The sequence below is a fragment of the Ursus arctos genome, chromosome X (assembly GCF_023065955.2).
Source record: "Ursus arctos isolate Adak ecotype North America chromosome X, UrsArc2.0, whole genome shotgun sequence".
NCBI lineage: Eukaryota > Metazoa > Chordata > Mammalia > Carnivora > Ursidae > Ursus > Ursus arctos.
Window position 1 is genome coordinate 101956667 of NC_079873.1, and position 27157 is coordinate 101983823.

General features: G+C 37.7%; 1 protein-coding gene across 4 annotated transcripts in view; it reads right to left on the reverse strand.

Annotated features, from left to right (window-relative positions):
• The window catches only part of SMARCA1 (SWI/SNF related, matrix associated, actin dependent regulator of chromatin, subfamily a, member 1), a 1457411-nt gene that overhangs the window by 1101394 nt on the left and 328860 nt on the right, over positions 1 to 27157 (reverse strand). For 3 of the 4 annotated variants that reach the window (XM_057314283.1, XM_048213571.2, XM_057314300.1), the window contains one exon: positions 3552 to 3650. In XM_057314283.1, the coding sequence (XP_057170266.1) occupies positions 3615 to 3650 (36 nt within the window). In that variant the 3' untranslated portion in view covers positions 3552 to 3614. Of the gene's footprint in view, positions 1 to 3551; positions 3651 to 15552; positions 15713 to 27157 lie in introns of those variants that run through there. The other variant, XM_057314262.1, reaches the window with a different exon arrangement.

A 27157-nucleotide genomic window follows, 5' to 3' on the forward strand; every position in this document is an offset into this window, starting at 1 on the left:
GCCGGTGATGGGTAGTAAGGAGGGCACGTATTGCATGGTGCACTGGGTGTTATACACAACTAATGAATCATCGAGCCTTACATCGGAAACCGGGGATGTACTGTATGGTGACTAACATAATATAATAAAAAATCATTATTAAAAAAAATAAATAAAGATTGATGTTCAGAACAAAAAAAAAAATCTTTCTCAAATTTTGCCAAATGCCTTCCTGACTCAAGATTCAAGGTTAGCCCAGGTCTACCACTGTGAAGCAATATTATTGACGCTGCTTAAGATCATTTTTAAATTTCCGCTTTGCTGCAATAGATATTTAACAGAGAGTGACCAAACTAATTTCCAAGTGGCTCCCTAGGGGTGTGTGCAAGTGCAAACACATGCACATGCACACCCTCAGCCATTCTTCTATCTCTTCTCAAATTGACCCAAAGCTTTATTGGAAAAAAAATAGTACAGAGTTGTACAAGAGAAGTATCCATAATGGCACACTCCAAAGTATCAATTATATCAGGTCCAAGTACTACCTAGAAGAGAAGGCAGGCCAGCAAAGTAAGGAGTTTAAATAAAGATTATGCAGTTTCTAGAAATCAAGGTAGGTAATGTGTCTGGGCCAAGCAGACTAGGCAAGGTAGAGTCATAGCAAAAGGGAACAGGGAAGGTGAGAGTATGTAGCGGGTCAGATGCCTGATACACAACCAATAACCAAGAGGTCACAAACACTTGAAGACAGAATAAGACAGAAACTGGGAGCTCTGCAAAAGGTACAAATGTGAAAGAAGACAAGTGACCAAATGTGGAGAAGCTAAGAGGTGTAGAATAGGACAAAGTACAGTTCAAACAAAATAAAAATACCAGTTTGGGGAGGATCTAATTCAATGATGCAAAACATTGCCTTGTCTCTCATCTCAGGAAATCGTTACGCTTCTTGTGAAGGCAAGGACTGATTATGGTATTGCCATACTGGGGCTCACAGAAATATTTAGAATACATGGCTAGAGTGAAGAAAGAGAAGGTTAAACAAAAGACCATTTCTGATCAAGGATGGGAGGTTATTGGTAGGAAAGAGAGCTCTCTCTGTAGCAGAAGGAAAGCAGCTATCATTAGGGGATGTACACAGAAAGCCTGCACATACACACACGCCTCTGCCAATCAAGCTGTGAAGATTTGGAATCTATCTGAAGAGAATATGATATTGTATTGGAATAATTTACCGTTCAACCCAGATAAGGGACGAATGGCATATTGCACTGGGCACACATCTCTAATAGAGATAATGCTGCCTCGTTTGATAGGTGCATTGTATTGTGTCTGTCCAGCAGGCAATCTGGGCATTTTTTCTTCCTAAGTCTGAGCTTCATTCTCAAGCAAACTGACAGTAGGGAATTTCAGTAATGACTTGACACCCTGCTTTAGCCCTTTCCCGCTCTGAAAATATTTCCCCTTTGGGCTTTTTGTGCAGAAACATATTAGTCTGGATTTACATTTGTTGGATTTCATTGTTTCTTTACTCGTTGTTGAAGTTCAAAATGTAGCATTCTCCAAACTTGGGGTTTTATTCACTGCATCGTCTTCCATCTCATTAATGTAAATAATAAAGAGCCCAGTTTCTGATGCTGTTCCCTTTCAGAGCCGTATTAATAATTCATTTCCAGCTTGACAAAGTCCTTTCGGCAGCTGCTTTGTTCAAGGCTTTGCTCTTCACAGTGGCGATAGGTCAATTGTCTTATGGTGAAATTGAACCAGAGGGCCTGAGAAGGACATTTGTATTCCCCACATGTGACCGTGGGGGATTAATGGTGTAGGGGAAAATGCACCAAGTCCACTTCTAAGGCTCCCTCTGGAGACTTAGCCTCTTGTTCCCTTGTTCTTTCCAAATCTGTTCTTTTTAGCATTAATTATGAAGACAACGAGCTCAATGCTTAAGTGTAAGAGCTGAATCCCCAGTTACACACAGGGAGTGAAAAGTCTGTCAGTCAAGATAGCTTTTCTTTCTCTAGGAACATGGAGTGTAATGGTAATGGCCCAGTGAGGTCAGCTCAGAGTGCCTAAAGCATGCTTACTTTACTAGAGTAGCTTACTTAGCATCCTGTGCATAGTGGGTACTTGGATGAATGATGGACTTAGTTATGGTATCTGGCTGGGGAAAATGTTTCGGGGACAAGGACTGGTGGGGTAATACTACTCACCAAAATTACCAACCCCCTTTTCCATCAGATATTGCTGTGGGATATTTAGTGAGACGTACAGGTCTCATACAGAAAACTGAGATTTTGAAGAGCCACAAACAGTGGTGTATAAAAAGCCAGTTATAGACTAAAAGCAATGGGCTATGTGATACCAGATGAAAACATTCTGGACAGAGTGGCCCTTTGCCACGTGGTGCCAAAGGAGGAGGCAATCAGTCACCTATAAAGTACAGCGTGTGGAGGAAGCTAATGAGATATTTGAATGATCAGAGAGCAGCATCTAGCACCAAATTATCCATAGGAAACCCAGACAAGAGGAAGAAATCCTGTCAGGACAGCCTCTACGCAAGTTGCACCAATTCTGAATAGAGAACTGGAAACCAGTTTTAAGATGGTCACCGATGGCTTCCTAGTCAATCCCAAGCATTCTTTCTTCCCTGGGTGAATGGAAGTCCATCTGTTTCATATACAGCCTATAGCACCTCTGAGTATACAAAACAAAACATAAAAATTTAAATTAAAATAAAGGCAAGAGGTGAGACTGAAAATGTTAATCACTGTAATCAAATTCATACAAGCTAGAAGAAAGAGATGAGAGCACGATTCCTTAAATGTTGCATGTTTAGGGAGCACAGGTACTAGGGGATCTAGACTTTTAACAAGACCCTCAGCCTGACACCCTCATCCCCCAACAGTTTCATCAGACCCATTTATGTCCCTTCCTTTCAAAATATTTGGAGTCCTGCTCTCTACTAGGTGGGGATGGTATTATGATTAATAAAAATAATACCTGCTAGAATGGGTTACACATCTCCAAAATAAATGTAACATCCCACGCTCTGAGAGGCAGAATAGTGTAAGGGTTAAGAGCAGACTCTGTAATTAATAGGAATAAGTATCTATAAGGCCCTCAGACAGGGCCTAGTATATAGTAAATGCTACTCGAGTGTTTATTAAATAAACTATGTTTATTAAAATTCATTTAGAAAATTCTTAAAAAGTAATATTCAATAACAAGGTGTAAGGCACTGCAAGAAAAGGATATTTTGGAGCATTCCTCACATTACATGAATAACAATCTACCACTAACAAGACCCTAAGACCCTTAGAAATCTATTCATCCAGAATGGATTGACTGCCCATGACTCTCCACCTTCAATGATTCCTTTGGCCACTGAAAATATCCAGGACACAAGTTAAAAAGCAAAAGCTATCATTTCTATGCCTCTGTATCTCCAGACCTTTGCCTCCTGTCTGCCTTTGCAAAGTGTTTTCAGCTAAACACAAATCAAATTCAGCTCCATTAACAACTCTGCAGACAATAGCTGAGGCTCATTGCTTGGCAACATCCACCCTCCCACTCACCTCCCTGTTTCCTGCAGAATCCACTCATGCTCCAGCCCAGGTGGTTAAGGATGTGTCAGTAGGTCACCAGCATAGGTCAGTCTCTCGTAGTCTGTAGGGCTGCAGATGAGGGGAAGACAAAAATGAACTAGAGGTCAGTCCTCGTTTGTATAAACTGGCCAAACAGGAAACAGACTTGGTATCTATATGAAAAGATTTTGCCTCATACATTATAAGGCTCCCAGTGGGCAGTCTGACACCAACTGGATAGCTAAAAGAAAGCTACTGCTTTATTGTGACCTGAGCAAAGACTAAGAATGATAAAATTGATGGGATTTTAATTCTTCTGGTGTGGTACTAAGTTGAAAAATCTTATGAGAAGCAGGAACCTGGTGGAGCATACTGAGAACCAGGGCTTTGGAAGTATTTTGTTCCCACTCTTTGAAAAAGACAGATGACTGGCAGAAATAGGCACAAAACTAGGTTGCTCACATTTTGAAGACCCTCACTTGGCAAGCATTTTGAATAGATGGTAGAACCAAGTCTAACCTGAAACAAAACTAAGACGACCTTTTTATCTTTGTTTCCATCCCTCTGTTTCTCCTCTTCCCAGTACCCTCTTATTGACCTGAGTCCTGTCCCCACACATTTGTCACCACAATGAAACCTGACCTTGGGGCACATGGCTGGCTCAGTCAGTGGAGCATGCAACTCTTGATCTCAGAGTCATGAGCTTGAGCCCCACATTGGTCATGGAGCTTAATTAATTAAAAAAAAAAAAGAAAAGAAAGAAACCTGACCTTCCCATCACTGACACATATATTGGCAATGTATTCCCCTACACCCTCCTATTTCACTCCCCAAATCTAGCCTATATCCTATTCTTTTGTAATCTGCTTCTTAAAATATTAGTAATTTAATGAACAAAACTGTGTGAAGCTATCAAAGGCTAAAAATGTATCATTGTGTTATCCTTATTTGGTATGGCAGAGACTGTTAACTGTCCTTCAAAATCTACTGACTCTCCAGGCTCAGTCTTCTTTTCCACCAGCTGGGTGTAGATGTCAATGAGGCCTTAGGGAATTGAGGGGCCACGAGATAGGGAAACTTCAAATCTTTAAATGACAGTGGGGAGAAGAACCTCTTGCTGACCTGAATATTCCCACAAGCTACTATGTGAGCAAGAAATAAACTATTATGTTGATATATTACACATTTATTTGGGTTTATTCATTGCCACAAACTAGCCTAGTCTACTCTTACAAAGATACCTGGAACATATGCATTTTCTACAGAAGTCTGCTATAGATGCAATCCATTATCTCAAAGGGCTGAATCTAATAATAATAAATTGCAGGTATCACAGATGGAAATTTCAGGGATATAGCTTTTTGTAGTACCCATCACATCACCTACAAAGACAAATCATAGATGGATTCAGCCACAGAGTATGATGGGAAAGGAAGCGGGACCAAGCAAATACCCATTAACTAGGTTAGGTGCTGAGAAAACCTGACCAGAATGCAGAGGGTGGCCTTAGCGAGGACAGTTGAGATTTCCAGAGCAGTGTCCATAGATTCGAACAATGGTCAAAAAGAGGAGATCCAATCCAGCAATAAGAAATTTTAGGAAGTGTCCAACCCGGAAGTCAAGTATAGTGTCTGTCATCATCATGACTTATCCATATCTTGCCAGTTGAAAGGATATCAAGAAGTGGGCTGGGGCAAGAATCTAGGGAAAGGAGGTTGGCAGAAAGTAGGCAAGATGTAGGGTGGGGACATTGCCCTAGAGGGAGACAAGGGGGAACTACTGGACAAACTGGATAGAGTGAGAAATTAAAGCAAAATTCACCTAGAAAGAGGTGTGGAGCACTGGAATTCAGGGGTAGAATGAATGCATAAAGTTCATTCCTGGTTCAGTGTTTCAAGCTCCACTAAAAGAGGTCTGAGGTTACTGGCATATTTTCTGTCATTTAAAAAATTGACATAGGAATACAGTGGGGTGTGATCTGAGCTGCAAGTGGGGCCCATCAATAGAGTACCAAGGCACCAGGGAAGGCAAAGACAAAGGAAATGTGGGGAGGATCTGACAATTTAAGGACCTAGTTTTCAGGTAATGTCAGTGCTGGCCAACAAATCTTCATATTTGTCAGAAAGGATGGCTAATGTCAAATCATCGATGAACAATTAAAAGGCATAACATCGTCTTCATTAAATTGGTACTATTAAAGACCAGCACTATTAACACATTTAAGCATGCATGACCAGTACCTCTTACTGGTTAGTGAGTAAATCCTCTTTGTCCTTGCAAGATTCCACATTAGCCAGATTCAAAGAATCATCTAGCTAATATTGGCCGTGGCTGGAGTTGGGACTTCATCAGTAGAAATTGCTAAAAAATAGGTTTTTATCTCATTTTGCAATAGTGATCATTCCTGACATCGGATTGTTTGTTGTACATTTATTATCTGTCTCGCTCTGAGCCCTTTCACAGCAGATAAAGTACTCCCTCTGATGGTCTCTGGGTTTCACTCACAGCTAACAACAGGTCATTGTCCTTTAGGATTTTTCCTCACAATGCTTCTAACAACCCCCAATACCAGAACCCTGACAGCACTTAGTCCAAATTTTGATTTAGTTCTTTTGGTCCTTTTTTTTAGCAAAGAAAAAAAAACTGGTATGATCTGTACTGGAAGTTGGAATACACATACAAATATATAATGTGCATATAACATATACATAATTTAGTTAACTTCGCTCTCCCTGATCTTAAAAGACTTTGCTTACAAATCACTTTGGAAAATTCAAATCAATTTTGAAATGCTGTCTTGCCAACCTGGAATGGGGTAATATCAATGGTGCCTTACAGAAGAAGAGGAATTGTAGTATCCAATCATTTAGACAAGGAAGCTGGCTGCACAGTGTGATGTGGCCAGCAAAAGCCCAACCGCACCATACAAAACCATATAATTCCAACCATTCATGTCAAAGAGATTGTGAGAGCCAGAAAAAGAACCTGCAGGCATTTCTCCTAGAGCAGCCAGATTTGTAAAACCCCTATGATGCCTCTGCTACCCTTCCCCACTGATCATGCCTTATTTGTCTTTCCTGTACTCCATGAATTCTTTCTACTTTACCCCAGAGCCTCTGGTTATTCTCCAGAGATGAGCCCCATAGTCTCTTCCTGCTTTATTCCATTACCATACTTTACCCCAGAAAATCAATAACAAGAACCATAGCCCTCTTTTCTGAACACCACAGCAATGCTATCAAGTTGAAAAAAAAAACAAAAAAACAGTGTTCAAACACCAGTTTACAAAATAGTGATGGGCTATAATGAAGTCTCACTGATTTTTTACAAAATTAGAAATATAAGGTCAATGTAATGAGAGTTTGTCATAAACCTAAATGTATTCAGTTAAAGGATTGTCCTTTATTCTGCAATTATATCCTTCCTACTTTCATTAAAGTAGGGAAGGTTATTAAAGTGCCCTTTCATTTGTGAAACTACAGTGATAGTAGTTGGCGATTGAGATTCAGCTTATTTTTGTTTTTATTTTTATTATTATTATACTACTTTGCAAAAATAAAAATAAATTACCTGGGAGAAATAAAGAATAAAGACGTTAACTCATTTATCAAATTAGCTCCTTTAATCATACCAGGAATGAGATTAGAAACAGGGTGGAAAATCAGGTGGCTCTGTTTCAGTGGAAGAAGAGAGAGTGAAAGAAAGGCAGACAGCTTCAGCTTCACAGGTGAGGTATTTTTGATAACTGCAATCCTGGAAGGCAGTTAAAGGAGAAAGAGGATTGTTGCAGAAAAGGACCTAGGATATACTGAAAATAAACTCTTTTTGATTTGATATTGAAATCCAACTCCAACTGCAACCCTCTCATTTGCCTAATTACAGTGACTCTCAAAACTGCACATTGGGATACATTGCACTGACATCATTTGGAATTAACTCAAATTTTATTCTGATAGCAATTAAATTCCCAATTACCTGGAAGGCAAACACAGTTATGCAAATTATAGATGCAGGCTGACTAATATTAAAACTCAAATGGTTATCACTTCAGAAGTAGGCATTCTCCTTTCCCTTTTTAAAGGCTGCAGTTGAAATGTAGTTTAACTGGACTTTGTGAGTTACAGAACTAAACTCCATTAATTTTCTGAATATAAAATGTTAGTTTAGCTTATCTGAAAATTGATCTTCTCCCGAGACTATCCCCTTAATCTTTTTCTCCCTCTACTTCTTCATAAATGTATTATCTCATTCAGTCACTATATTATTTATCATCTATTATTATTTATTAATTCACTAACACTATCATATAATTCAGCAATGGAATTTTTGCTCTAATGCTTTTCAGTACATTTGCATACTGAATAAAACCATATTGATTCTTAAGGATTTTTATGCTCTAGAAATGCTTGCTGCAGACAAATTTGCAAACAAATTTTTATCTGGTTTCCGAAGACATTATTTTGACATGATTTCAACTGATGCCAACAAACCAAACCAAGTTCTGCAATAAATGTCTTCTTAATGGGTTTTATACTATTTGTTTTAGTTGACACCATTTATTATAATTTAACAGCATTTCCTTCCTAGGAAAGACCAAAATCAATAAAAAATGGTGACATATGTTTATATTTATTTGGAAATACAAATGCAACCAAAGGGCTCTGTCACTGAACGATTAATAGAGTACAAGATGTTGTGGTTTGGGGGCATCTGATTGTCTGTCTTGTAATATGAATTTTGAAATAGCTTGGGATTCTTGCTCCTTAACTTTCAGGTTAGGATAGAATTGCACATTAATGATAAATCACCCTGGATATGTGGTTTTCTATTTCAATTTGCTGTACTGTAGCTTCATTCATTCACAAGGGTGGGGGGAGTGGGACCACATGTGGGATGAGGAGAACAACAAGCTGGTAATAAAATATTAAGACAAAGAAATAAACACATTCAAAATGTTATTACTGAGAGAGATGCTGAAACTGACACAACTGTATTTTCTTCCAACTATCATGGTGCATAGGCTGGCAATGAAAATCCCAAAGCCCAAAACTGGGCACAGAGGTTCAACATCAAGTTTTCCTCACAACAAGCCTCTGGCCTTTTAGATAAATTCTTCTTCATATTGACAGTACGGAAATATGATTAAGGATTCCAAGGAGAAAAAATACCCTGCTCTGCCAACCTTTTCACAAACACATTTTCAGGATCTGCCTGTCCCTTGACCCAGGTTTAGTCCCTTGGTTCTTGCCTGCAGACCAGGTACAAATGAAATTCTATCATAGAATTATAACATCTCATGGTTAGAATCATCTTAAAAGTCATCTAGTTTAGTGGCTCCCAAAGGCTAGTCCAGGGACTGGTGCCAAATCCTAATGAAATTTTGCAGTTCTGTGAAAAATAAGGGCAATGTGGTAGAAGGCTAAGTTTATTTTAAAAACTTTGCTTTATTCTATTTGTGGGATACGAAATGATGGTGTTTGAAATGGTAGTTGTTGGTTTTTTTTCTTAGTGTCCTCATTAGAGGGTAAACCTTCATTTCCTGTCTTAGATCTCCATGGGAAGAGAGCTCCACTAGAATAATACTCCTCTTTTATTCCCCCATTTATTCCTCTCCATGGGAGGAATAGTGAATTATTTGATTTAATAAATTTGAAAAAAGGAACTGAACATCTTGGATTTGGCCCCTTCTGAGTTTCTCACTTTCTGGAGCCATCTTGTTCATGGATGTTCACATTCTGTGCCAAATAGGAAAGAGACTAACTCCTACAGAGAAGATTTATGGTTGTCCTGTTGGGACAAAGACCAGGTGGGTAAGTTGAGCCGTGGTACATATTAGCATACGCACTTGGATGCCAATCTAAAGCCACAATCTCCATTTGTACTTTATCAGTGTTAGCACCGATAGTTTATCTTCCAGCTAACTCCTATACATACATCTCAATTAAGAGCCAATAGATAACACTTATGGAATACTTACTATGAAAAAGGCACTGTTCATATGCTTTATACTTGAGGTAGGTATTATTACTCCACTTTACAGATGAGGAAACTGAGGCACAAAAAAATTAAAGGGTTTTTCCTAAAGTCATTCACCTGATAAGTGGCACAGGCTATATTCAGACCCAGGCAGGCTGGCTGCAATTTCCAGTGGGTTTCACTCAAGAAGAGAATAAAAGTGTTATCCATTGCCAAAATACGTTATCCCCCAAACCTTCTCAGGCCTCACTTGGTTAAAAAAATTAAAAGTTGGAGACTTGTATTGGTACTTCAATTTTTTTTTCATTTTTTTAACTAGTCATACAGATCCAGTACTCTACCAAAAACTCACTTGATCCAAGCATTCGTGCACTTCTCTTCCTGCCCTCCATCTTCCTGCCTTCCATCTATGTACCTGAAGACCAATAATAATAAGAAACACTATCAAGTCTTCCCTTTCTTGTTAAGACAGCCTCCGGTTGATATTGAACTGAAATCTGCTCTTCAATTTGTCATAAGTAGCCACACAGAACAAATTTAATCCCTTGTAGATAAAGCAGCCCTCCCTAAACATTTTTTTCACTCCTAATTAAAACCTTGGGTTACTCTATGTTGTGGCTTGGAGTCCCTTCATGGGGAGTACATCCTCTTCTGAAAGGACACTGGTCTGATCATATCTCTTTAAAGGATGGCTTCCAAAAGGAATCTAATACTCCAGGTAAAGTCTGGTCAATAAGGATTAGATCAGTCCCATTTCTTTGCTAGTTTGGGATTCTACACTTCTATAAATATCCCCTTCTTCCCTCTTCACCCAATTTAAATGAGTGATTTTGTCTAACTAAATCATCTGGAAGCATATGGCCCAGACCATAGAAGTTTCCTATCTTAACTTTTATCTTGAAATTAAATGACCATCCAGTTTACATGTGATAAGACATATCATTTCACTCATTTATGGAACATAAGAAATAGGAAGATCGGTAGGGGAAGAAAGGGATAAAGAAAGGGGGGGGTAATCAGAAGGGGGAATGAAGCATGAGAGACTATGGACTCTGAGAAACAAACTGCGGGCTTCAGAGGGGAGCGGGGTGGGGGATTGGGATAGGCCGGTGATGGGTATTAAGGAGGGCACGTATTGCATGGTGCACTGGGTGTTATATGCAAGTAATGAATCATGGAACATTGCATCAAGAACTGGGGATGTACTGTATGGTGACTAATATAACAAAATAAATATTATTAAAAAAATAAAATAAAGTAGAAATTTGGAAAACAAACAAACAAACGAAAAACAGTCAGAGAGGTCACTTATACTCACATATATGTTTGATACTACCTGGTACTTAGGTCCTGACCCAGGTCTGCTATCAGTTCCTACATTTTTCTATGGTTACTGGTATTTGATGCTAGCCTGATCTGACAATTGGTCCTGTCATGCTTTTTGGTTTCCCTGAAAAGGGATCTTGAATTCCAGGAGTCTTGACAGTACCTTCAGGCCTAACTGTCACAACTGTTTTCCCTATTCAGTTTGTTTATCATGTGTGCCTTTGGCTGCATCGATAAAATACCAAAACATCCAACTTATTCTGTCAATAAATCAGGCAATTCAATGGGTAAAGATTAGTCAAATTAGTTGTTTATCAACATGTAGAAAAACACAGTGGTCCAAATATAAAATACTTAATAATGATGTTAAGGTACATTTATGCATGACAAACCGTTAATGAATTGGGGAATAGTTAGAATTTTTAGGGAGTGTTCCTAAACTTTTAAGATTGTTGTCATGAAAAGCAAACATATCCATTCCCCACAAAATTTCTCTTACTGCCACAATTGAACATAGAATCTTAGGCTATAGGGAATACTGATATGACTCAATCTGGATGGTCTTAAATTCTTATAAAAACATGAAAAAGGGAAAAAATAATTCAGAGAAAGGATATGAATGCATTCAGAATGCATAAACTAGTTATATCATAAACTAGTTGAGTGCCTGTGAGACACCTTTAAGAAGCCAGATTCATCCATGAATCTCAAAAGATTTTCTGATCATTAATCCATAAATTCACATAATACTGTTTAAAAAACACACACAGGCTCAAGATGGAGCACTTATGCTATGCCAAATTGCTAAACCAGGATTTAATACCTAGTCTCATTGCAATTTCAATCTCCCCCAGAAATATAGTCTTAACAGGTTAGTCAGAAACTTTCTGGTCAGCACAGTGCCATAATCAGCACTCTCCATCCCCCAAAAGAAGATCATGTAATCTGCATGATAAAACCCTCTCCCTTTCCCCTCCAAGGGAAAGTGACCCTGCCTGAAAATCCTTTCCTCTGTTTTGCTAATAACTTCCTTGTCCCACCCTCCATTCTATAAAAACCTGCTATTTCTGTACTGACTCCTTAGAGGATCTACTTGCTAGATGGGATACTGCCTGATTCATGAACCATTTGATAAAGTCAATTAGATCTTCAAATTTACTCAATTTAATTCTGTTTTTTAACAATATTATAAGGAAATAGGATAATAATAAATTATTATTTTAAATGTAACAAACCAGAGGTTGTGTAGCTTGTCTGAGGATAACAAACACGACATTTAAAAACTGAAACACACAAAAAAAATTCTGTTTGAACTTTTATCAGTTTATAAAGACCGTATGGCCCCAGTCATCTCAACAATAAATCAGTAGCAATTAAGGATTAAGTATTTGGCTTTTTTCTAACTTTTTATAAATGAAACCATAAACCACATGAAAGCATTTCAACAATGTTGTTAAGAAGGAGGTGATAGAAACCTGAGCTTTAACTAAAATGATATCTTGTTTTAAATAAATTCACTTTACCTGAATTCTAATTTGGATAATTGATTTCTTAAAAGGTTATTTAATTTCCTTTTTGAAGTATCTAAGAATGTTACATGAAGAATTTTCATGCTGGAATACCTTGTGTTAAAACATAGTACTCAGTGGTGAGATATAGCATCACACCTATACTTTCTAGATACTGTTTAGATCCATAGAAAAAGTGAAGATGTATGCTTAGGAAGTCACCCAGGCTTAGGATAAATCTTTTTCCTGAAGAAGGATGAAGGAAACAGTAGACCTATGGCAGAAGAGAGCCCCCAAACAAAAGCCCCCCCTTGCAAATAATCATGGGAATAAGAAATTCTTCTTAACATATAACTCGGTATTTGTAACGCATTCCATTTGGCAAGAGGGAAGAAGTGCACATGGGAACATCTCCAGTATTCTAATGTGAGTCAACATTAAAATAGGATTTGTCTTAGAGTCAACATTGTTGGAATACATCAATTTGGTCAAGCAACAGATACTGATAGAATATTGAGAAATTAAAGAAATTTGTTGTCCCAATGCTTTTCGTGTACTGAACATGAGTTCCATTCCTCAAAGGAATGCTCAGTTGAAAGCCTAAAGACAAAAATGGTTAAAGAAAACTGGGGAGGAGAGAATAAAAATGACAGCAATAAAAAGATGCTTAACCAAAATAAGTTGAAAAAAGTATTTTAAGAATAATTATTTTACTCTCTCAATTTGTTTATAATTTTTATGGCTGAATTTGCTACAAAAACTGTACCTTTGGTTCTGTTTCAAAATAATTGCCATTTATTAGATTCTGCAACTATTTATCATGTTTACCAGTCATGTGTATCAGTCAATAGACCCCTTTGATTTCCGTACAAGTTATATGGGAATCAAGTTTGGGATTACCAAAATGTTTTCCCTTTCCTACCTGGAAGCCATTTACCTGCAGGCAGGACTGAAACTCAGGAAGGTCAATTGTCTCATCACAATACCTTAAAGGAAGACAATTTTGACCTAGGCTGCTCCTGCCCTGCTGCCCTGGCTCTATTCACTTTTCCCCTCTACTGCCTTTTTCTCTCTGAACTTGAGCTTCTGCTTCTACCAGGGTAACTCAGGAACTCACCTTCCCTCCTAACCTAATCACCACAATAACCTTTTCTCCTAAGTGTTCCCTTCCTTCAGAGTCCTGCACTCTAATTTTCAATATGAAGATAAAATATCCTATAACAGAATCTGCTAGTAAGGGGAATTTAACATAGTTGTTAGGAGTTCCAGTTCCAGAGTCAGACTGAAATGCATTAGAATCTGCCATGTAGTAGCTGAGGGATTTCTGCATATACTGCTTAACTACTCTGAGCCTTAGTTTTCACATATCTAAACAGGGATAATAATACATGACATGGTTGTTGAGAGGAATAACTATAGAAAAGTAAGAAAGCACCTTATTCTCAGATATTTGCTTGAGTATCTGAGTTGGAGGGGAAGGTGATGAGTGTTGAGGATATATGCTTTATAGTTCCTGTGAGTCACCAAGATAATGCTGCTGCTGTGTCAGTTGAAAATATTGGTTTGGAGCTTAAAACAGAGAGGTCAGAACTAGAGATACAGACATAAAAGTCAGCAGTCTACACTGATACTACAGAAGAATATGGGATTGCCCACGGGAAAAGTATAAAGTGAGGAGCGCAGAGGGCTTTGGTCAGGGTTCTAGAGAGCAGCAACAATTAAGAGGTGATCAGAAGAAGAAGACCCAACAGAGACTAAGGAATGGACATAGAGAAGAACCAGTAGGGGTGTGGTGTCGGTAACCAAGAGAAGAGAATTTTGAAAATGTATTAGTCAACAGTGTTGAATACCACAGAGGTGTCAGCTAAAATGAGGAAAAAATATTAGTTTCCTGAATTTGACAGGTAGGAGTCCATGCCTTTTGCCAGTGTTGTTTTAGTGGGGTGGTGGAGGGGGAAGCATAACTCTTAGACACACATTTTGAAATTCTGTACAGTTATTTTAATGTATATAGAGCATGGTTTCTGAGTGTCTACTAGAGTAGGTTTCCATTAGAAGTGATTGACAAGTGTTAAGCAGACAGTCCTGGAGATGCGAGCCCAGGGGTCTGAATTGGCTACTTGCACAGAAAACATTTAGGAGGGGAGCTTTGTTTAAGCAGATTAAGCAACAACTAATGACTCTGGGAATGTTACCTTTTAGTATGCAAAAGGAGAAGCTGGTTTGTGTACAGTGTGGTTAATAATGAATTAAAACGTTGTCTTTTGCTGCACACACTGACTATAATACAGTGTAGGTTTAAATGATCGTGTTTGTTTTAACCCAGATTTTAACCCACCCAAAACAGTGAGGTCCATTATGTAAACTGCAGGCTATTAATCTGGTGTAGAGTGAGTAAAAAGTATTTTTTAAAAAAATTCATTTGAATCGGGGTGCCTAGGTGGTTCAGTCAGTTAAGCGTTTGCCCTCAGCTCAGGTCATAATCCCAGAGTCCTGGGATCCAGCTTCACATCCAGCTCCCTGCTCAGCAGGGAGCCTGCTTCTCCCTCTGCCTGCCACTCCCCCCTGCTTGTACTCTGTCAAATAAATAAACAAAATCTTTAAAAAAATAAAATAATTTCATTTGAATCTACTAAATAAATAGGATTGTAGGCACCACAGCTGAATCTTACAGCTTGGAGCTCTATTCCATAAGCATTTATAGAGTGAACATATACATAAAGCTAGGTTAAGTTTATTGAAATGAAAAAACCATGTCTTGTGAGGGTTAGTTGAAAGAATTGGAGATATTTAGCCTGGAGATGAGCCAAGTCAGAGGAACATGAACACTTCTTCAAATATCTGACACGTGAAAAAAGGACAAGAAAGTTGTGACCCCCAAAGCCATTCTAGGACCTATAGGTGGACTCTACATTAATATTAATTTGTACTCAATAAAAAAAGTTTCTGTTAGTAATAGCTGTCCCAAGATGGATAGACCACCTCAAATATCAGTAAGTTCCCCACACTGGAAGTATCCAAGTCCAAATTAAATGACCACTTGTCCCAGATGCAATTAAACACTACAGCTGGATCAGTTTGGGTTATATTCAGTTGTATATAACAGGAAGAAAGCAAAGAAGTCAGAAAAAAGACATGGCTGAAAATAATATAGGAGTATATTTCTTTTCCATGTGAAAGACCTTTGGAAGTAGGCAGTCCAAAGCTGCAGGGTTAACTCCACGGTGTCATCACAGACCTATGTTCCTATCCTTCTGTTTTATCATCTTGTCAGTTGTCTTCTACCATCAAGAATTCCTCATAGTCTCTTGAAGTTCGAACCATCATATTCTCAGCGTAGGTCTGAAGAAGGAAGAAATTCAGAAAAACAAAAAGAGACACCTCTTAAGTGTGCCCACTCCCTTTTAGAAGCCTTCCTGAAAGTCCCACATGGAACTTTTGCTTACATATCACTGTCTAAAAGTCTCATGGCCTCGGCTAGCTGCAAGGAATGTAGGAAAATAGAATATTTTATTCTGAATAGAAAGGTGTCCATCTGAAAAGTAGCATTCTGTACCTAAGGAGAAAGAAGAGCTATTGCAATAGGGCAATAGAGACATCTGTGACACAACAGCCATCTGATGAGTTTGAGTTGAATGAAGTGTAAGATTCTTTCCAACCCTTAGATCATGTGAGCTCAAAACAGAATTGTGTTTAAGAGACTGCTTTCAACATATTCTTAATCTGGGAGATAAGACTGCCCTTATAAATACTCCATCATCTGTGTAACCAGTTCTCTGCATGTAATTCCCTCTGTTTCAACCACTGAGAGTGGTTTCCTTTTTTCTGGTTGAAACTGGATTAATGTAGTACCTGAAACTATTAATCTTATTGGTTAAAATTTCTCTTTTGAGAGTCCCTGAGGGAATAAAATATAAAATAAGGAGGTTTTAGTGAAAATCATTGAGCATGGAGAGATGCAGAGAGCCTAGAGGCGTTTCCTCAGTACGGTAGAAAAGCCATGACAGATTTCAAGGCAGCTATGAGGACAACTATTCATTCAGATACCAAATATTTATTGAGCACCCACTATGTGCCAGACACTGTTAAATGCTAGAGATACAGTGGTAAACAAGACAGAGACATAGTTTCTGGCCCCAATTAGAATAATGAGAGCTCAAAAAAAGTGTAAGAAAATTAAGAATTTAGAGTTGAGATTGGGGATGTTAGTCTAGAAACAAACTTCAATGACTTTATAATTTGGCCTTTATCTTGATTCAGAAATGTTCAAGAAATACTGACCTTGAAACTATTCCTCCCTTTTCATGCCTTCCTTTGTGATTCCTTAAAGGCAGTGTTCTGTGCTCACAATTTTCTAGCCCTGCTTTCCATAGTCCTTCTCTTGCCTTTACTGGGTTATGCAGCACTGTGTCAACCCATTGTAAATATTGCTGCATTTGCAAGTATAATAACAAATTCCATGCAACTTCGGCTTTCCATATTGTCTGACAAGAGGCCATTATTGTTTTAAATTTGTACTTACATACTGTAATATTTGCATTTTGCATTTAATCACTGTCACATTTTAGTGATGGGAAGTGGAGCTGGGTACAACAATTTGTATTACGTATTTTGACCTGAAATAGTACCCACAGCTGGGATGTTGTTTGGACCCGTATAGACTTCAGTGATTCATAACTCAATGATTTTAATGTGTCTGTTGACCTTACAGACAGTTCGGTAATCATTGTTTTGTACCTAACTTGCTTGAAATCTAAAACCACTATATCTAAGCAAAGGGAAGCAAGCACTATATTTAAAGGAAGTCTCCATTTTAGCTAGCTTTGACAACCTCCTCCCAATAGCCTTTTCAAACTATCTTGACTTCTCCCATTTATACCCCTTGTTTATCTTCCTCAGGAATAACACGCAGTTTGGACTTGACTAACAGTTTTGCTTATTACATTTTCCTGTCCTTTCTCAAGAGCTTGTCATCTTTCTCTGGGTGGATTGTAAGCAATTTAAAGACAGGACCAAGCGTTTTAATTCATTTTTGGTCAATGACACCATATCTGTTTTTCCTTTTTTTTTTTTTGCTTCTGTTTTTCTTTAGCCTGAGATTTTACCCAATTCCCCCCCCCCAAACACCCCAGCTTTCCTATTACTAAGCTCTGCTAACAACTAACCTTGTGACTAACCTCTCAGAACCTATTTTCCCATCCCTAGAATCAATTTGCTATCCACCTCTTATTATTGCAATTCAAATGAAAAGAGAACTACCTTTTAAGCAATAGCACCTGGGGGTGCCTGGGTGGCTCAGGCGGTAAGCCTCTGAGCTCCTGAACCTCTAGTTCAGGTCATAATCTCAGAGTCCTGGGATCTAGCCCTGTCCCGCTCCCTGCTCAGAGGGGAGTCTGCTTGTCTCTCTCTCTCTCTCTGCCCACCCCCCCACTTGTGTGTGTTCTCTCTCTTTCATAAAAAAATAAATAAAATTTTTAAAAATAAAAAATAAATAAGCAATAGCACCTGGTACAAAGCTAAGCATATGTAAGGGGTTCAGTAGTCTTCTTCTCCTCTTCCTGACTGATACACCACCAAAAGAAACTTACCTGTTCTGAGACCCACACCCTCAGAGTTCTAGCCTCTATTAATGTGACCATTCTAGTGAGTTTAGTGCATTAACCCTGCTACAGAATGTATTTATATTTTAAATGAAGTTCCCTCTAGAGAATGTCTTATTTCTCAACTGAACTGACACCTGAGCACACCAAGTAGTTCCGTTCCAGGTATCTTCTATCATTGTTCCCTGCTGCATTCATATTCATCATAGCAATTTAGAGCAATTTGAAATGAATTACTTCATTCCTTTACTTATTTATTGTTTTCCTCTCCCAATAGGCTGTGCACTCAAGCGCAGAAATGATGTCTGCTTTAATCACCAATGAATTACCAGAACCTAGCCAAGTGCCAAGCACAGAGCAGACAATATGTATTTTTTGATAGATTTGATGGATGGATGGATGGATGGATGGATTTAATAAGTGGAAAATTAATCAAATAAATGAAACATTATGGTGGAAATTTCAGGCTTACTAGGAAGATGGTAAGAGCAATATTTGGGGCAGACAGGTTGTCACCTCAAATTGTATAAAGATAGACCTCCTTGAAGAGAAAAGTTTAAGAAAAGGTTGACTGAATGGAGCAAATGGATTTGTACAAACGGCAAGCAAGATACATGTTGAGAATTTGCAGAGGATATTATGTCTAAAGGCACAGGAACTCCTAAACCATGCTTATCAACAAATACTTTTCATACAAAAACACCAGAAGAAGCCTGACATATAATTCATTTTCCTCTTTCCTTTGTCTCCCCTGCCCAGAATTTAGCATTAAAGCTTGGCTACTTGGACCAACATATTCTAGCAAAAGTCCTTAGCTTCTGAAGTGAAAAATATACCAAGAATCTGTCACTGCTGAGGAACCAGAAAACAAGTTTGTGAACTGTCAGGTTGGAAAGGATTTGCAAGCCCCTTCCCACCTACTCTATGCTATCAAGACAGATTTCCAGAGGTTTGAGAAAGATTTGTACTATGGCTTCAAGGTTTACAAAATGCCACCATCCTAAGAGTTTGAATTATTCCTCCCCTGTATTTCATTTATAATGTACCTTTGCCAGCATAAAGAATATTAAAAGGGCATTTGAACGGTAATAAGGCCCTAACACTTATGAGCAGCTATTTCCCTTCCAATACAGTTGTTTTGCTGAAGGGAAATAACCAGTAACAAACTGGATTAACCCCTTGTCTTCCAAAATATACCACTTGGTGTGTAGTTAGAAGCCAGTGCCCTGAGTGATTAAATGCTGAAGGACACAAAAATTAGAATTTTCCGTTAATACTTTTGATCTGCTCCTTCTCTCCCCTATTCCCCCTGCCTCTTCCTCACTGTAAGGGAGAAATAATTTACTCAAGAACCACCCCCAAATTGGAAAACCATCAGATTTAGGGTAAAATTCCTATGATTCAAAACATTTGGGTGAGTCCATTCACAATTAAGAAAATATTGGAATTGCATATTATTTTAACATAAAGGTTTTTTTGGCTTTCAAGCAAGGGGTAGTAGGATATAGTCATTAAGAACATAGACTCTGGAGTCAGGAAGTGTCAGTTTTAATCCCAGCTCCATGTACCAGTTGTGGGATCTCTGGCAAGTCACTTAGCCTCTCTGAATGTCAGTTGTTTTTTCAAATATAAAATGGGAATATACAATACTTACTTAATAGAGTTCTTGAAAAGGTTTTAAAGGATCTCTGATGAATGTATACAGCATGATCCTGATATATTCTAAGTGTTTCCTCTATGTTAGCCAAGGTACTGTTAACCTAACAAAATACTTTTAAATAGAGTTCCTTAGGAGACTGCCTTTGAATGGTTATTCTTAGACTATTGCTTTAACAACCAATCTTTTTAAGTAGAGACTTCTAATTGGTATGCTAGTATTTATTTATGAATATTTCTATAGTTTTTGAAATTTTGTCTTATTGTTAACATTATTCTTCATTTCTTTATAAATAGTATGAAAGAAAACGTCATTCAGCCAACACTCTTTGTATCACCATGTATGTCAGTTAATGATATTTTACCATATTTTGATTTTTCAAAGTACTTCTGGGCATTTAAACTAAAAAAAAAAAAAAGAATGTTCTTTTCATAGTTCCCTGCTCAAATGCAAACAAATATTGTCCTGAAAGGGGTCCACAGGCTGCAGGTGAAAACTTGACATTCAGCCAAGACTTAATTCAGAGTCAATAAAGTAATACTCCTATGTCTAGGTAGATGTGTAAATTTTCTCCACATGATAAATAAGCAGGCTGTGATTTCTATCAAATCAATCTTAGCTTGAGTCAGTCCTTCTCTAATCAATAAATCTGGATGTGCACTGAATTATGAAGTCAATATATGTGGTGTTACATTCACTTTAAACTCCTTCATCAAAAGTACCTACAATTTTTCTGTTATTGCCATAAATTCAAATTCCAGGTTTCTTTCTTTTTTTAAACTACCACTTTAAAGGGACAATAAGTTTCTGGGTCCTGAAAAAGCCCTTACTTGGATCTAGTTAGAAATCCACATAGATTCTCTGACCTAATCAATGCAGTAGCTATAATTACATTGGAACCATGCTATAAAGCAGAATTGGGTATGAAGCAGTTTTAATGAAAACTGTGGTGTTTGAAAGTTGTTGCTGGGATATTTAAAGTTTTTATTAGGAATTCTAAGAAGTTGGAGGTTTTCGAGGGATGTATGACTCATATGAAAGAGATCCACCATTTCCTGGCCAAGGTTATAGGTCTTCCACTGCTTCCCTTAACAGTATTCTTTTTCATTTTCATTATATGTATGTATACAACAGAGCCAGGCTTATTGAAGCCTTCAAGTCTTGGCAATGCAACAAGTATGTGCAACTTCGTTGGAATTTTAATATTGCCAGAAGATCCTGACCTGCCCATTCATTCTCTGTGCTCTAAACAATTATAATCAGCCCTCTTTGCTTCCTTTTAGGCTTGTTTCTGTTCAGTAACTTCTCCTGACACCTTTAACTGGGGGATATGGGATATCGTGGAGATAATTCTTGCCATTACCCTATACTACCACCACAAAGACGTGTGTGACTAGGATCTGTGTCTCTTCCAAGCTTACTCCACTCAGGAAGGGCTGTGATTCATTCTGAATTAAGTGCTTATTAAATTGATAACAGGTGTATTTTTAACTCCTTATCAGTTGGGGAACTTTAAAAAATAACTGCAGATACCTGGGCCACACCACATATTATCCCCTCTGGAGGTACGACTTCAGTTTATTTGGGGGTGGGGCCCGCACATTGTTTTTGCTTGTTTTTTCATTTTTTTTTTCTGTGATTCTAATGTGTAATAATGGTTACAAACCATTGGGGTAGAGCCATAGGCCTCTATTTAGACATTAGTTTTTGCTTAAAGTGAGTTGAGCCATTGGAGGGTTTTGATAAGAAAAGTAACATGATCTGAGTTAGGTCTGAATAGGATCACTCAGGCTGTTCTGGGTTAGAAGGTTAAAGGTAGAATCAGGAAGACTAGTTAATTGACTATGGCAATAATCTGGACATGTCATGGTGATTGCAGTAAATATGGTAAAAATTGATTAGATTCTAATTATACATTGAAGGATAAAATATTAAGATGGCTTTTAGACTGAGGTGGGAAAATCAGAAAAAAGGAAGAATCAGGGAGGATGCCAAGGAACTGAGCAACTGGAAGAATGAATGGCCATTTTATTGGTTTTTTGTTTTTTAATTCAATTAATTAACATAAAATGTATTATTAGTTTTAGAGGTACAGGTCTGTGATTCATCAGTCTTATATATTACCCAGTGCTCATTACATCACATGCCTTCCTTAATGTCTATCACCCAGTTACCCCATCCCCCACCCCCAACACGCCATCCCCTCCAGCAACCCTCAGTTTCTTTCCTATGATTAAGAGTCTCTTATCGTTTGTGTCCCTCTCTGGTTTTGTCTTGTTTTATTTTTTCCTCTCTTCCCCTTTATCCTCTTTTGTTTCTTATGAATGGCTGTTCATTGAAATGGGTCAAACAATGAGAGGATCAGATTATGAGGAAAATATCAGCAGTTCAGTTTGGACATATTAAGTTTCAAATTCCTATTAGATATACAAGAGGAGATAGAACGAGGCAGTTGGATATACAAATATAGAGTTTAGAAGAGAAATATGGACTGTAGATATAAATTTGGATTCAACAGCATGTACATGGTATTTAAAGCCACAAGACAGGATGATATCACTGAGGGAGTGATTGTGGATAGAAGTGAGAAGCAGTCTAGGACCCTGACATCAAGAAGTTGGGGAGATAAAGAAGAACCAGCAGAAGGAAACTGGAGCAGCCAGAGAGATAGGAAGAAAACCAGGTGTGATGCCCTGGAAGGCAAGGGAATTACCTGCTATACAAAATAGTGTTAAAAGATTAAGTAAGATGAGAACTGAGAATTGACCTTTGCATTAGCAACGAGGCCATTTGTGACCTTGACAAAAGCATTTTCAGTGAAATGGTAGTGGAGAGAATCTGACTGAAATGATATCAGGAAAGAATGAGAGGAGAGCAAATGGAAATGGTAAATAGAGACAAGTCTTTTGAGGAATTTTTTGCTGTAGGAGGACAGAGAAATTGACTTCTTAAAATAATGCAAGTGATTACAGTATGTTTGAAGGCTGATGGGAATAATTCAGCAAAGAGGGAAAAATTGTTGATGTAAGAGAAAGGCAGAAGGATTACGGAGCAATTCAATATATTTAAGGAAGAGTCAGACTGCCTTGGTCCATATCCTGGCTTTCCCCTTCTGAGTTGTGAAATTTGAGGCAAATTAACTTCTCTGTGTCTCAATTTCTACATTGGGAAATGGAAATATAGTAATACCTACCTCATAGGTTGTTTCAACTATGGGATTAGATATGTAAAGCACTTAGTGCTATATAGTAGGGACTCAAAAAATGTTAGCCAGTATTAGTTGTAACTACATTCCTCTTTTAACAAAACAGTGCTTAAGATTTCTTTTTCTATAAATCTTCCTAACCAAGTAGCCCCCACCCCACTGCAACCCCAGGTTCAGGGACTCTACTCATTCAACTAGTCTCTTGGCACTTAACGGATATATATCCATAGGTCATGCTGACATTTGCTTCTGTTTTCCCTTTTTCATATGTCATTTCTGTATCTATATTTCCACAAGACTCCTCTTTCCCCAAAGGGGTAGTACTTACTATACAGGCCAAGAGCACAGGCTTTCAAGTCAAACTGTCTTGACTTGGATCCCAGCCCTGCCACTTGCTGACTGTCTAACTTTAGACAATGTTTTAACCTTCCATCTCACTTTTCCCATCTGTAGAATAGGGATAATAGTATTACCCACCTAACAGATCACTGAAAGGATTAAATGAGTTAATGCGCAAACAGTGCTTAGAATAGTACCTGGCACATAATAAATTCACAACATATTTTTGCTGCTATTATTATTCCTAGAAACCATAAACTATGTCTTCCAAACATTTGGCACCACCCCCTACCCAACATCATACCGTGACCACAACACCACAACACATCCATCCTCTTCCCTAAATGAGAGCTTTATATTCAGGGGCATTTGCAGTATAGAATTTATGTGTTTACTAACCACCAGCCTGCCTTCTGGGGTCACGTGTGCAAAATGTAATAAAAGCCCTCTTTTTCTCCAAGTGACCTGAAAGAAGTCTATCAACAGACCATTTATTCTCATTACAGTAGTATGACTGTATCTAAAAATTAAAATGAATGAATAAATAAGATGGCTATCTTTATATACCCAACATTTTTCCTAGTATTAATATTTAAATCAATTAAATTTATTTAAATTTTTTTCATTTTTATTTTTCTCTCTTTACTTCCTGTAAAGGGTGAGAGGGAGTCTACATAACTAACTTCTATTCACCCTTCAGATCCTAAATTAGACATTACTTACTCCAGGGAGCCTTTATTCCCTGCTATGTCATCCCAATGTGTCCCTGTGTTTGTGCTCATCATGACACCAATCACACCATATTAGAATCACCTAGTTACTTGCCAGTCTTTCCCACTCCATGTGCACAAGTACTGTGTCAATCTCATTCCCTAGTGACTACAACAACATTTAACACATTGTTGGTACACAATACACATTTGTTTATTTGTTATTATAGCTGTGTTATTCCAGTAGCCAATTAGGTAGGATTTTTCCCTTTTCAACCTGGAACTTTAGTGCTGTGTAGATATAATCACAATACAAAATAAAATGCAACGATATCAAGGAAACCTTATGTATGATCAGATTAGAAAGCTATCTCCACAGTGGGATTTGAAGGAAAATTAGAAAGTCCCTATACAAAAACATCTCCTCTACCAGACCATCTACCTCAAGACTACACATTGTCACAAGTTCATAGATTATAGAATAATAGCAAAAAAAAGCTGCAACATTCATTGAATGCCTACTATGTGCTAAGCATATTATACATGATAACTCCTTTAATCCTCACAATGGCTCTATGGTGTGTGTATGACTAGCACATTTTATGGATGAGGAAACAAGGTCGTAACAGTTGAATAATTTGCCCAGGGATACACAGAGAATAAATAAAGAGGTAGAATTTAAATACAGGTCTTCCTGACTCCACATTTATATGTTTTCTATTATTCTACATCAACACCCAGGAGACAGAGCCTAGACAACTAAGTAAGGATAGAAGCAAAATATAAAAAATAGCCTGAGAGGTGGCTGTGTTCATGGAGGGCATGGGCAATAATGGTTTTAGGGATGAACAGTCTATTTATGTGCTGTGGTAGGCAGAATAATGGCCCCCTAAAAGTGCCCAAGTCCTAACTCCTAGAACCTGTGAATATATTACCTTACATGGAAAAAGGGATTTTGCAGATGTGATTAAGTTTAAGGCTTTGAGAATAGGAGATTATCCTTGATTATCTTGAAGGACTCTGTGTTGTCGCGTGGGTCCTATATTAGGTTCCTGTGGACACTGTAACAAATTATCACCAACTGGGTGGCTTAAAGCAACAGCAATTTATTCTTTCACAGTTCTAGTGGCTAGAAGTATGAAATCAAGGTAACAGCAGGAACCCACTCCTTCTGGAAGCTCTGGGGAGACTCCTTCCTTGTCTTTTCCAAGTTCCGGTGGCTCCAGGTTTTCCTTAATTTGTAGCTGCGCTGCTCCAATATCTGCTTCTGTGATCCCATTGCTGCCTCCTCTGCTCTTCTTTCTACCTCAAATTTCTCTTTGCTTTTCTTTTATAAAGACATTTGTCATTAGGTTTGGAGCACAGCCAGATAATCCAGGATGATTTTTTAATTTCAAGATCTGTAATTATATCTACAAAGAACCCTTTTCCAAACAATAATATCCTGTAATATTCACATGTTCTGATAATTGGGATGTGGATATATCTTTTGGAGGGCCAAAATTCAACCCACAGATCCTTAAAAGTGCATAACCTTTTCTAGCTATGGTCAGGGAGAGATGTGAATACAAAGCAATGATCAGATAGATGCAATGTTGCTAGCTTTGAAGATGAAAGAAGGGACCATGAGTCAAGGAATGAAGGTGGTTTCTGGAAACTGAAAAAGGCAAGGAAACAGATTTTCTTCTAGAGCTTCCAAAAGAAAATGCAGTCTTACCAGTAACTTGACTTTAGCCCAGTGAAACTTTTTTTGGACTTCAGACCTTCAGAATTCTAAGATAATAAATTTGTATTGTTTTAAGCCACTAAGTTTGTGGGAATCTGTTACAGCAGTGATGGGAAATGTATGCCAGTGCTGAAGAAAGTTAGAGCAAATGTTTGGATCAGAACAAATATGGAAGCCAGAGTCAAGAGGGCAGGTCATGGAAGAGAAGGATGTAAATTCTGGAAGGCAGATCAGACAAGAATTAGGAAAGCCAAAGGAAGAAGAAGGTCAGGACAAAGAAAGTAGAAGAAAGTGCCATCATCTGGCAAGAATATCCATATAGAGTTGCCTGCAATGTTCATATTACTCACTCTTTGGGTTAAGGCATTTAAGGTTCTCCTTCAAGTTCAAGTTTCATATTAGTATCACCTACTTAACACAGAACTTGTTAAAAAGATGTCCTAATGAGTCACCTAACAGGGTCTGAGCAAAGACCCCAAGACTGATAAGTGCAGATAAGAAATGTTTACAGAATGGAGCATCTGATAGGCACAAATACTGAGCCTGGCAGGTGGTAAATGCAACAAATATCAGTTGAGTGGATGAAGGAATACATGAGTGAATGAAAACACTGAAAACTCAGAAAGTTTGTAGGACAAGATGACTTAAAGAAAGAAGGATGGACAAAAATGGCATGGTACTCCAAAGGCAATCTTGGCCCATTGCCCTGAAAGCTAGTTATGGACAATACTTCTCTGTGATTGCACTAGTGTGTCTTTTTATAGCATTTATCTCCTTTCATAGATAACTTTATTATTTCCAATTTCTAATTTCAAAAGTAATACATCTAAAAGGAAAGGAAAAAATGCATGTAATCTCATCACCCCAACATAACTATTTTGGAGCATTGACTTTTAGTCTTATGTCTTTGTCTATAACTCTATGTCTGTGTCTCAATCTCTTTCTTTCTCTAGCATGTGTGCGTATGTGTGTCTGTGTGTGTGTATTTTAAAATATGGTATATTACTCTATTTACTATTGTACAAATTGTTTTTATGTTTTTAAACCCAGCACATATTGTGGTTACTTTTCCAGGTCAATAAATATTCTATTACAATATGATTATATATAACTACATAATATCTCAACCTATGAGCATATGTAATTTATTTAGCAACTCTCCTACTATCTTTTTTTATAATTTTCCACCATTAAAAACAGTGGTGCAGTGAACATTTTTTATAGTCAGTGCATTATACACATCTCTAATTATTTCCTTAAGGTAACTTCCTACAAGTGAAATTGCACATTTTGTGGATTTAGATACATATTGTCATATTACCCTATAGAGAGATTTACCTATTTATATTCTAACTTGAGTATGTAAAAGTTGTTTCCTCAAACCTTTGTCAACTCAAGTATTATCAATTTTTTAAATTTGCCAATGTAATGGATAGATTTAGTTTGTATCTGTTTGATTGCTAATGAAGGTAAATATTTCTTCAACTATTTACTGGCCAATTTTGTTTCTTTGTGAATTACTCTTATGTCCTTTGTCCGTTTTCCCATTT